At 33.2% G+C, this 13,642-nt stretch overlaps 1 protein-coding gene across 1 annotated transcript in view; it reads left to right on the top strand.

The window, feature by feature from the left end:
- HMCN1 (hemicentin 1) overlaps positions 1-13,642 on the top strand; it is a 438,669-nt gene that overhangs the window by 245,350 nt on the left and 179,677 nt on the right. Inside the window, exons 26-30 of the mRNA XM_055234444.1 lie at positions 2,505-2,699; positions 3,739-3,869; positions 4,035-4,182; positions 6,166-6,292; positions 9,159-9,313. Coding sequence (XP_055090419.1) covers positions 2,505-2,699; positions 3,739-3,869; positions 4,035-4,182; positions 6,166-6,292; positions 9,159-9,313 — 756 coding nt within the window. The remainder of the gene's footprint in view (positions 1-2,504; positions 2,700-3,738; positions 3,870-4,034; positions 4,183-6,165; positions 6,293-9,158; positions 9,314-13,642) is intronic.

The following is a 13,642-nucleotide window of genomic DNA, read 5'->3' as shown; positions in this document are numbered from 1 at the left end:
TGTTATGTGGTTTCAGAATGCTATATTGAACCCAAATTGTCATCCTTATAAAATTCCACATCAATCCTTGGTACATTTGAGCATAATAGAAACTAACCCATTTTTCAGATAACAGCTCTTTGAATAAGTATTTTTTTTTCCTTGCAGGTATTTTATTTCTTTCAATGTAAAGACTTTCCATTCTTTCAAACTTGCCTAGTCTCACATGTTTTCCAGTTCACATCCTTCCTGCTACTTCTTATTTCATTCTTTTTTTTTTTTTTTTTTTGGCAGGTTTTGTCTTTACAATGTGATAGCTGGAGCTATTCAAAATATTCCAGATTTATCTCAACCAGGCAGAGGTATAATTAGGACTATTCCTTTGTTTGTTCTGGACACTTCTAAAAACCTCTTTTCCTAGATCTACTCTCAACTGGTAATTCTAGGGCCAGATTGTAAATTGTCACTTGGAGGCTTATTCAAGTCCTTCCTTTCCTTGAATTTCTGGGCTTTCTATCCTACCATGTTTTCTGCCAGGAGATTGATATTATTTCTCCTCAGGGGAATGTGAAAAGGACTGTCACGTTCACCCTAACTCTGCCAAGTAGGTAATTAAGAACATCCTCTCTTTCAAGCATGTATTCATCAGCAGTGATTCAAAGCAGGTTTGTAGCAGTTCTGGCAAAGTCCAAGCAGTAGTCTTTCCATAACCTCCTGAGTGCCTCCAGGTGGATGGTGCCATTTGTGCCCCCACATGTGCCTTTTAGCAGCTGTTCCTGGGCAGCAGCAACTGAAGGCCCTCATGGCTGTCTCTGTTTCTGTGACAAGCTTTTCAATATCAGCAGTAGCTGCCATGATTACTTTATTTTCTACCTATATTAAAAGAAAAATATCTTTAACAAGCTTTTCAGATACCTAAAGAATTAACAATAACTATTCCAAGAGTCACTGAGAATTAGGGAGGTGAAGCCTGGAAGGTGGCCTTCTTTAGAAGGGTTTAAGCTCAAGGAAGTACCACAAGTGTTCGCTCCCACTGGACCCGCTGGTGGCACCGGTGCTTCTTGTTCCCCACTGGATTCCTGACTCCCAAGTTAATTTCTTGTTTTGACTTCCCTTTTCCACCTAGAAAAACATCTCTTCCTTACTTCCTCATTTTCACCTGGAATATAATGCTTGAATTCATTTAAAGTTACTAGACATCGTTTTCATTATCTTTTAATATGATTTTCATCTTGCTCATGGTTGTTCTATCATTTAAAAATTAAAGACAATGCAATTTCTTTCTTTTGTTTGTTCATTTACATTTTTAGTAACTCAACAAATATTAATTAAGCAGTATGATTAAAGTTCATAAAGGAATGACTGGGAGGTAAGGAGAAGATTAGAGCCTCCTTTTTTCTTGACAATATGGACAGGCAACTGGAGCCCATCAGTTTAACCTTTTTGTTCTCATCAGTCAATATTATACTATGAGCACAGTTAAATAGGCCAATCTTTAATTTTTTTCCATAAAAATAACTTTCATAGTCACTGTTTAAGCCTTTAACTCAATTTAAGTGAAGCTTCAATGATGTATTCTATGTATTTCTGCTATTCTTTTATATATATCCTGGATTATGTTCATCTTTTAATATTTTACTGTCATTTAATACAAGATTATTAACAATGTCATATGTAATCATGTAATTTTTATTTAATGTGTTTTATTATTATTATAGAGATTATGTAATTTTTTTTAATGCTTAGAATAATACCTGGCAAAATGTTTGCTAAATAAATACATTGTTAGTATAGATTTAATGTTTACTTATTTCCAATATTCCTTTTGATTCTATTATACACTCAAAGATTGTTGTATCATTTTTTTTTCTCCAAGAGTACATCATTACCATTCATTCTGTTAGTCATAAATGAATCCAGGAAAGCTATTTGTCTCACTACTTTCTCAACTACCATTTCAAGAATTGAGCTATTATCCTTTGTTAAACAGAATGAGATCTCCAAAAGATGCATGAACAGTAGAGTTTCCTCGTCTCTGCAATATCAGGCCTTTTTAAAAAAGGGAATTATAAAACATCGTGTCTCCACATCATATATACACTCTATTTGGTTGGCAATCTTCATGTTGTATTTCTGTGACGGTGTCTTATTTTTGCTCTGTCTTTATTTCACGCTAAAACTCTCCCCACGTCCAGTCCATAGGATTAATATAGTTCCTGCCCCGCCAACAAATCACTGTGAACTCACTAGGAAAATGCTTTACTTACTATCATCTGAATGTTTAGATAAAAACAACTTTGTTCAAACTTTATCATAGGTCTCTTAAGACCCACCAGGATTTAGAGGCATTAACTAACATAATCTCTTCATATTTCCATGCCAGGAGAAATATCTTGAAAGTAGCATAGGACCTAAGGTTATAAATTATTGTCATAATAAAAACTTTATTTCTCTTTGATATATTTAATATTTAATAATTTCTGTTTTTGTTGTAAAATATCACAAGACTTTAATTTCTTATTTAGGTACCCCTAAACCAACCATCAAATGGTTACGCAATGGTAGAGAGTTGATAGGCAGAGAGCCTGGCATTTCTATCTTGGAAGATGGCACATTGCTGGTTATTGCTTCTGTTACACCCTATGACAACGGGGAGTACATCTGTGTGGCAGTCAATGAAGCTGGAACCACAGAAAGAAAATATAACCTCAAAGTCCATGGTAAATGTAGCTAAAATCATGTAACTGACTATGTTTGCCAGTCTCCAGTTCTTAAATGTTTAAATTATTCTCTCAGTGTAGTATCATTTAATATTAATGTGAATAGCAGTATTACCAAACAGAAATCTGGTGGTATGATTGCATTTATTATTTGATTTAAACTTTCATGTAATTTTTTTATTGTGACTTTTACATCATTCAAAATTCAAATGGTAGAAAAAGATACATAGTAAAAAGTCTCCTTACTCTGAGCTGAGCCATCTACTTATCCTCTATTTGGGATAAAGAAAAGTTATCAATGTGTGTGTGTGTGTGTGTGTGTGTGTGTGTGTGTGTATGTATCTTCCCAGAGATATTTTATGAATATAGAAAGAAATACAATGTTTTATCCTCTTTTTATTTATAAAACTTACACATATAATAGAACATTATATTCACATTTTTCACCTTCTCTGTCTCACTAAACAATCTATCTTGGATTTTATTTAATGTTCCTAACTCTATAGCATCTCATTGTATAGATACAAAATGATTTATTTAACCTTCCTCTATTAATGATGAGCATGTAGATTAACAGTTGTTTTTATTAACCTTTAATGAAAACACTGTATATATGCCATTTTGCATAAGTGAAAGTGTATATACATTTTAAAATTTGATGAATATTGGTTTCTTTAGACACTGGGCAATATTCACCCTCATCAACAAAGTAGGAGTCTCATGTGACTTAATTAAGACCCCCATAAGCTTATATTTTGAGTAATATGTGGAATAAAAGTAGATTCTCCCATAAGCTTATCCCAAATTTCATCCTAAATTTAAAACCTTGAAATAATAAAGTAAAAATCCAATAAGGGTTGTTATTATAAACACATTGGTCAAAACTTTTTAATTTTATAACAAAGCATATGCTTAAATATGTCTAGCTTTTGTAGCCATCAAATATTTCAAAATTTGCTGTATAAAGGCCCTTCTAAAGAAACTCTGTAAATAATATTTATTTTGAAACTACCTAGCTATGACTCCTCTCTTTTTGCAGTTCCTCCAGTAATTAAAGATAAAGAACAAGTCACAAATGTGTCGGTGTTATTAAATCAGCTGACCAATCTCTTTTGTGAAGTGGAAGGCACTCCATCTCCCATCATTATGTGGTATAAAGATAACGTCCAGGTAAATAGAGTCATCCAAATATGTGTAATTCCTTGCCTCTGCATCTGAAGTAGGTTGTTCAGATGTTCATTTCTTACTACTAATAATATAAACATTCTACTTCAATTTTTAATTATGCATTTTTATTAGGATTGGAAATAACACTGACCATTTTGGCCCTTAAAGGTGACTGAAAGCAGCACTATTCAGATTGTGAACAATGGGAAGATACTGAAGCTCTTCAAAGCCACTCCAGAGGATGCAGGAAGATATTCCTGCAAAGCAATTAATATTGCAGGCACTTCTCAGAAGTACTTTAACATTGATGTGCTAGGTAAGAAATACATCCTTTTAAAAAACTACAATTCAGAAGCATTTCTTACCTAAAACAGAGCTGACTATATGAAAAAGTAAAGAGAAAAAGATAAATTGACAGAAAAAATATAGCTTCATTCTACTATTTTTGTCCTTATTATTTGTTAACCAGAACCATATGATATAGAAATTTTGAAGGGTTTTATCATTTATAATACAGAGATGCCTTTGAATCATATATACAGTAGAATCAAATACTCAAAAGTGGTACTGCTATCTTGTGTAAAATAAGAAATGATTACCCTTGTCAATTTCTCCGGTTAAGTAAGCAGGACATTCTTTGGGAAGTGGCTAAAACAGGGTGATACGGAATATATCACATTCATGCTGTGCACATCCTGAAGCTGCTAGGCTGTACTTGCACTGGAGAAGGTAGTAAATCCACTTTCCCCTGCATTCTAATTACCTCTTGTAACTAAGTCAGTCCTGATTCTAATTAACTAGGTAGCAGCTGTAATAAATTAGGATGTAAGACATTTTAATGGTAATCATAAATTTAAAATTTTATAGTTTTAGTTTGTGAAATTATATTTGCCATTTAAAGTTCACTTTGTGATAAAATGACGTTCTCCCTTTTCAATATTTTGCTCCTTACAATGGGCACATAATTTGTAAGTCTTGAGTAGAAGTGAGTGGAGGAACGATACTGCGTAAAAATTATATTCATAAACTGCTATAACATAAAAATAATTCCTCCCATTAGGCTTCTCAAAGCCTGAAATTTTTCTTTGCACAAAATCACCATTATTATATTTAAGTATGAGTTATAAAAACAAATTAAGAAATCATTGTTATCATAAGTCTTGTTGACATTATTTCTCCTGGTACTTGTCTGCTCCCTTGACTGAATTCCATCTGTGTACTGATGACTCCCAATTTTTTATCTCCAGTTCAGACTTCCTCCCTGAGCCTAGACATATATAGCTAATTTTCTCCATAGTATCGTGACTTGAATATCTTAGTTTTATATCAAACAAAAAAGGTCCCAGTGAAAGCCAGTTCTGGTTGCCTTCATTGATCCCCAGTCTAGGGAATGGTACCTCCATCCACTCACTTGCTTATTCCAGAACCTCCAGGTTCTCACTACTACCTTCTCCCCAACGTTTCAAATCTAAATATTTCCTGTTATGTCTACTTCCTAATTCTTTGGTGATCTACTTCTTTTCATCCTTCAGTGAAAGTCTATCATCATTCATGAGCTGAATTAATGTAATAGCCTAAGGGCTCACCTGAATCCACTTTTTGCTACTGTAATCCATTCTTCACTTAGGAGCGTGTGGTCTTAAAACACAAATATGATTACATCCCACTCCTCCCCTACTGAAATCCTTTAGTGGCTGGTCATTTTTCTGAGGATGAAGACCAAGCACTTTAACATGGTGCGAAGGGGGATGACTAGACAGGAAAGTATCCAGAAGCTCTTTAATAACCTTGATAATCCTGAGAATAAAAACTAGCACATTCTTTTTCATATTATATTGCATACCAAATTTACCATCTTAGTTGATTAAAAGACAAAGGTAATATATTTCAAGTAGCACAACAGTATATGTAGAATTTGAACGTTGTAAGAGTGATGTTAATTGTCATTCATTATCCAAAATGTATAGCAGTAGCAAATTACATTATATAAGCATCATTGATCACTTATATTCTAAACTACTTTTGCATATGAGTTTAATACACCCCAAAATGAACCCTATACTATCATAATTCTTGAAGGTAATTGTCTTGCTAGCAAATAATTTATAAATATGTTTCTACATTTAAATTTAACATTTGGGTACACAGAAATGATATGAAAACGTATTGTTGTATGGTATTTTATTTTTGACATTAAGATCTTGTTGAAATACTATAGAAATCATTGACTGCTTTCTAACCCCATGCCTGCTCTTTTTGCTGAGTAACAGAGTTTCATAATACACTGTCTTTGTTCAAGTTCCACCCACCATAATAGGTACCAACTTCCCAAATGAAGTCTCAGTTGTCCTCAACCATGACATCGCCCTTGAATGCCAGGTCAAAGGCACTCCCGTTCCTGATATTCATTGGTTCAAAGATAGCAAGTGAGTATCTTTTCTGTATCTGTTGCAAGGTTTCAATGATAGGAAAAAGATGTGTAAAAATGCATGTGGATTTTCTCCCTCTTAATTATTTTATTACATAGAATATTATTAAATGAGCATACAGGAAAAACAATATTGCTCAAAAACTAGTCTGAAAGTCTTGTAATATTTTTCCTTCTTATGAATTCAAAGCTCCCTATAAATGTTGGGAATTCATTTTAGAATCATAGAGGAACTCAAATTTAATATACACTAAATATCCTCTGTCTAAAGACTAACAGTGAAAAATACAAGATCCAAATGTGAGATGATTTTCTCTTATTGTCTTATTAAAAAGGAAAATGTGTTTATGATGGCAAGATGAATACTAAGCTAGTTCTGTGTATGGGCAAAAAGGAACTACAGATGTTTCTCCAACTCCAGATCTCAAGGGCTGCTGAGGTGTGCCTGCATTGAAATGGCTGCAGTGGTCTGTATTGGTTGTGAGAATTTATTTCTCAAATGGTAGTTACAGTTTGTGTATTATAGTTTCTGGGAACAGATATCTAAGGCCTAAGTACAAAATAGTCAAGATTTGTGGTATATAAAATAAAAGATTGTATTCAAGCTTTTTATAAATCACTAATAAATACAAACAGCAACAGAGAAAATATATGGAGGATATGAACAGGCAGTTAAAATATACTAAGGCAATAAACATATTAAAAGATACCATCAATAATTTGTTGAATAATAAAATTTTGTTATTTACAGGTCATATAGGCAAAAAAGCAAAGGTTTGAAATTATCAAATGTTGACCAGAGTGTGGGAAATCAAGATATAGTGCTCTGATGGGGAGGATATAAATTAGTACCTTAAAAGGCAACTCGTTGATATCTATTAAAATTTGATGCACATACACTGTGATGCAATATCCAGGAGATGGAAGTAGTCATGCATATCCACAGAGAGGCTTGTACATTGATATTTACTGCGACACTGTGATGGCAAAAATGGGAAAGCTGGCTAAAACCCAACATTGGGAGAATAGGTAGATACTTTACGGCATAATCATATTATGGAACACTGTGCATCAATTAAAAAGAGTAAGGTCAAGTTATGTGTACCAAAAATATCTCCATACCTGTTATAGAGTGAAAGAAAAGCAGAACAATAACCTGATACCATTGATATATTAAAACTTTAGATATCTTTGGGAGTATATTTATAAACATTTTTGTTTATAAATGTTTATAAACAACTTTTTAATTGTGTAAATTGTTTATAAATGTAAAACAAAAACAAAAATATGTATAATTTTGTTAAAAACAAAAATGTTCATAAATGTAAAAAACATGGAAGAATACAAATCAGACTTATAAAGGGAAGAAGTCTGGAAAGCAGACTCACATTAGGGACCACAGAGAAAGGATACTTTTTCTCATCATAATGCTTACTTTTTTGTTTAAAATTTTATGTTACTTGCACAATTGACAATCAATAAAAGTTTCAAAGTTACTTAAATTCGAGCAGCATATTATCAATTATTTCTTTAAAAACTTAAAATGTGGCTAGGCACCGTGGCTCACACCTGTAATCCCAGCACTTTGGGAGGCCAAAGCGAGCGGATCACCTGAGGTCAAGAGTTCGAGACCAGCCTGGCCAACATGGTGAAACTCCATCTCTACTAAAAATACAAAAATTAGCCATGCATGGTGGCAGATGCCTGTAATTCCAGCTACTTGGGAGGCCGAGGAAGGAGAATCGCTTGAACCCAGGAGGCAGAGGTTGCAGTGAGCCGTAATAGCACCATTGCACTCTAGCCTGGGCAACAAGAGTGAGACTTCATCTCAAAAAAAAAAACAAAAAACAGAAAAGCAAAAAAAAACCTTAAAATGTACTAAATGAAGCTACTTTAGTCTCTTAACTTTTGAGAGCTATATACAAAGTGTCATACTAAGAAATAGTAAAATATGCTACCATAGGAAGTGAAATGTTTTCCGTTTAATTTCGTAGTCTTACTAGTATCTTATGAATATGCATCTAATTATTCATTATGAATCTAATTCAATGCATCTAATTATTCATTATGTGGCTGAGTCATTGCAACTTTTAAAAAACTAGCTATGGATATTCCAAAAAAAGATTTATGGACTTTAAAGGTATGAGTCTTACGATATCATAGACTTTAACAACCAAATTTTAAAATAAAACTGCTGCCAATTACATAAACTGAGCATTTTATAGTAGTCAGTAAATGACTCTGTATAGTAGAAAAAGACTTCCTTGACAATCATGTACGATCTTCTTTTGACATAAATATCTTTCAATATTTATGATTATGTAAACATTTGTATTTATTACAATACTTATTTTTAGAGAAGTTGGTGTGATTATTGCCTTTAGTAAAAATAACCATTCATCATATTGTGAATACTCTTCTAGATATTATAATGATATTATTTAAAAATAATATTATTTGGTCCAAAACCTATACTGTAATATTTAAAACTCTTAATTTTTCTTTTCCAGATAATGGTAGAATTTTAGCTATGCAAACCAAAAAATAGAAAAAAAAACTAAAGAAAGAATAAGAATGGATGAATGAATAAAACAAATAATGACACTACTGGATTTCTATTAATATTATTATATAATTTAAGTTTGAAATGGGGAAACTTTTCATCTCAAAGAGATATTTATGATTATCTAACTTCTGTTAGTAAAGTGGTTTGAAACTTTTATTCTTGGAGTGCTAATATCATTTTATTTTTTAAATTAACTTTTACATATATTTTTAGCCTGTACTAATGATTTTTGTTGTGATAAATAAGAAATGTGAAAAACTGAAAATAGACCCATGGAATAAAATTTTATTTTTCCTAGGCCTTTATTTTTGGGCGATCCTAATGTTGAACTTCTAGACAGAGGACAAGTCTTACATTTAAAGAATGCACGGAGAAGTGACAAGGGGCGCTACCAATGTACTGTGTCTAATGCAGCTGGCAAACAAGCCAAGGATATAAAACTGACTATCTATAGTAAGTGTGATTTTCTTATGCTTTTTATTGTCAGCTGTCATTGTAAGTTGAAAAGCAGGGTTTACTGGTAACTACGCTCTTATTTCATACTGAATAATTTGGAATACTACATACTTCAAGAGAAGAAGGAGCCTATCTTCATGTGTTTTGAAAGGCTAGAATATTAGATCAAATTTTAATGCCTTTTTTCATTAAATATGGATGTCTTCAAGAGATCTTGTGATTTTTATATAATCTCACTTAGAGAGAGCAAGAATTTCCTAATTGGTTAGTATATACACAAACCAAATGTCTGTATCTTTGAAAGGAACAAAACAAACTTTAAAAATTATAGAGATTTATGAAATGGAGTGAAGTTGATGATATGCAGTTCAATTCAATTATTGACAATTCAATTATTCTATTTTAATTCCATCGTGGCCTTTATCCTGACAATTCAATTATTCTATTATTCTATTTTAATTCCATCGTGGCCTTTATCCTGACCATGTGATTATCTTTTAAATGCCTTATGTGTTTGTGCTACTGTTTTCTCCCAGCTGTGTCCCCACCAAATATATGTAGCTCTTATTTTCCCTAACATTGTCAGCCTCTTCTGAGGAATGTGATTGCCAAATTCATTTTAATTTTTACCAGTAGAGCCATAGGTAGGCACATGAATATTATGTTTCCAGCACAAAGATTTATACAATAGAAAGGAATAGAACTCTATAGACCTGTAGTTCTCACTGCACTATCTTCTGTCTTTCCATGGTGTATGATGCTCAAGGAAAGTTTAGACACCTCTTAGAATATCACCTTCTCCTAGGATCTTCCCATTAAAAGCAGTCACCTACTTACTCTCTTGTTTTCACAGCACACATCACTATCTGATATTTGATTGCTTAATTGTAGGTTTATTTACTTATGATCTATTTCTTTCCCAGGAATTTAAACTTGATAAGAGTAGGCTTCTGTCTTGCATGTTCCCTACTTTAATGTCTGATACATAGCAAGTCTCAAGAAATATTTGCCAAATGAATGAATGGTCTAGTGTTACGCTGTCTAATATGGTAGCCACTAGCCACGTGAGGCTATTGAGCACTTGAAATGTAGCTAGTCCAAACTAAGATGCACTGTTATATAAAATACACACCAGATATCAAAAGCTTAATATGAAAAATGTAATATATCTAATAATAACTTTACATTGATTATATCCAAAATATCATTTTGGATATATTGGGCAAAGTTAAATGTATTATTAAAATTAATTTCCTCTGTTTCTTTCCATATTTTTGAATGTGGCTACTAGAAAATTTAAAATTACGTATGTGAGTTTGCATTGGATTTCTACTGGACAACACTGATTGAGTAATTAATAAGTGTTTGTGTTGAGGCCCAACCACTGCCACTGACTAGCTTTGTGACTGTGGATAAATTTCCTAAACCCTCTGGGCTTCAGTTTTCTCAGCCTTAAAGTGCGGATAATAATAGCACCTATGCAGTAATGTTATTGTGAAGATCAAATGCTAGATACTTTACATGGATTATTGAGCTTATAGTAAGAGCCCAATAAATGTTATTCATTTATCATTATCTAATTAGTGATTGTATCATATTAAAACTTAACGTACATATAGAATCTAGCTTGATTTCTATATAATTTAATTGCTTTCCAAATCTCCCTTTTTAAATGTTACTGTCTTTATGTAAAGTTCAAATAGCTTTCTTGAATCAAAGAAATTATATTTAATACAGGCTTTTAAATCATTTATATCTATAAATAAAAGCCTTTGGAAGAAATTAGTCATGAAAAGACACGTTCTCTAAAAAAGAATAACATTGCTGAAAGATTAACTATACAAGCATCCAAGTTAAACAGAAGTGCTATTGGTACCATTGGCTTCCCACCAGAGCCAGACATTTAAACAATAGGTGCAATATTTTTCCCAAGCTGTTGAGTAGTCTTCTCTGCACTATTGTATTTTTGCCAGGATCTGTGATGAATACATTTTGGTGATCCAATAAGATTCTTATTTCCATGGGACTTGGGTTCTTTCATTTTAGATCCTCTTGTTCACTCTGTATGATGCCCCCAGGCACCCAGAAAATAGGGCTCTATAATGATTAAACCTTCTGGGATTGTCTGAGATAAAAGGCATTGTAATGTAGCAAAGTTTTGAGTATTATAATTCAGGAAATAGTGCCATTTCCTCTTTAGCAATGCTCGCCTGCATCTCTTAAGCTTAAATTTATTTCACTTCTGAAAATGCTTTTGTTCTTAAAATGGAAAAAAAAAGTAAAACAGGTATCATGCTTTGGCTAACTGTGAAGAATACATATGTAGATTTCAGATTGAGAGTGTGTTTCATACTACACTTGATTCATTCCTTTTCCCTACTTACTGATATGAGAATGAAGCAGGTGGGTTGATATACTTACAAGGTATAAATGGACATTGTGCCTGAATAAGGAAAGAAACTGAGACAAAATAGAGAAAAATAAAAGAGACGGAGGATAAAAAAGAAAAAGAAGAATATCAAAGACAGAAAAAAGTAAATGAAGTTTTAATATCCTATCATCGGGAGATTGTGCAGATTTACTAGTAGTTCTGAGGCAAAGATTTGTAAACTGAGGTCCACAGATGAGTTTTGGAGGTTTGAGAGCTTCCCTAAGTCAGTAGTTCCCAACCATTTTGGCACCAGGGTCGGTTTTGTGGAATGAAACTGTTCCACTACACATCATCAGGCATTAGTTGGATTCTCATGAGAAGCCTGCAAAATACAGTTCGCGCTCCTATGAGAATCTGATGCCCTCACTGAGCTGACAGGAGACAGAACTCAGGTGGTAATGCTTGCTCGTCTGTCACCTCCTGCTGTAGGGCCTAGTTCCTAACAGGCCATGGATCCGAACCCTTCCATGGCCCAGGGGTTGGAAACTCCTGCCCTAAATTGTATAAAAGTCTTGAGGGGTGTGTGTGTGTGTGTGCGTGTGTGTGTGTGTGTCTGTGTGTGTGTGTCTGTGTCTGTGTGTATGTATGTATGTGTGTGTGGGGGGTACATGGGTGTATCTATACATGCATATATATGTACAGTTTAATGAGCAGTGTATTCATAATTTTTATTTGTATTCCCTTCCCCCAAATGGAAGTAGGGTTCTCTGGCAAATATGTATGAATTAAAATGAAACAGGAAGTAAAATATTTATGTATTTGTCAAATTTAAGCAGTGTATACTATGTTATTACACCATCAATTGCAAATATTCTTTGAGTAATTTTTCTCATTTTCATAAATACAAACTTTTAAAGTAGATCCTTCCTGATACAAATGATATTCCTTTCTAAAGCATTCATGAAATACGTGGATTTGTTTGAACCTGTGTTCTTGGTTTCATTAATATATTATCCAACTAGTTAGGCTAGCCACTGATTTATGCAATTTGAACCAAAGTTTGATAGGCATTTATAGATTAATATATGATATAAATAATCTCAATCAAAATTAAAATTTAAAGCATGAATAAAATGCTCTTTCTTAGGATTTCAAAATATTAGCTTGAATTTGTGTTAATTAATTACCTATAGCAGGACTTCGCAAACCTTTTTTATAAAGGACAACATAGTAAATATTTTAGGCTTTGCAGACCATTAGGCAAAATCAAGGAGATAATATAGATACTTATACAATAAGAGAGAAACAAATTTCTACAAAATTGTTTGTTTGTGAAATTCCATTTATTTGATAGTTTTTTAAATTATAAACTTTTTGTAATACAAGTCTACTAATGAGAAAAATAGAGTTATTTTGTGGGGAAACATTACACTTAATTGAAATTTGAAGTTAGTATTCTCTATCATCAAAATCAATTGCAAATGTTCATCTGCTACTGGTGTTTTTTTTTTTTTTTTCCTGAGAGGGAGTCTTGCTGTCACCCAGGCTGGAGTGCAGTGGCATGATCTTGGCTCACTGCAACCTCCGCCTCTTGGGTTCAAGCGATTCTCCTGCCTCAGCTTCCCGAGTAGCTGGGATTATAGGTGCCCGCCACCATGCCCAGGTAATTTTTTTGTATTTTTATTAGAGATGGCGTTTCACTGTGTTAGCCAGGATGGTCTCGAACTCCTGACCTCATGATCTGCCCTCCTCAGCCTGCCAAGTGCTGGGATTACAGGCGTGAGCCATCGCGCCCAGCCTACTGGTGATTTTTAATGAGATTTTACCTACTTCGTCTTTCAAAATGTCTCTTCATACAGATAAGTACTGCCTAGTACTGATACCATTTCACGGGCACATTATTTTAATTGTGCATATTCATTGCTTGGAAGACATTTACAGAATGTTATATTCTT

Source organism: Symphalangus syndactylus, chromosome 19 (genome assembly GCF_028878055.3).
Source record: "Symphalangus syndactylus isolate Jambi chromosome 19, NHGRI_mSymSyn1-v2.1_pri, whole genome shotgun sequence".
NCBI lineage: Eukaryota > Metazoa > Chordata > Mammalia > Primates > Hylobatidae > Symphalangus > Symphalangus syndactylus.
The sequence above is the reverse complement of the archived record's forward strand: the minus strand, read 5'-3'. Positions and strand labels throughout refer to the sequence as shown.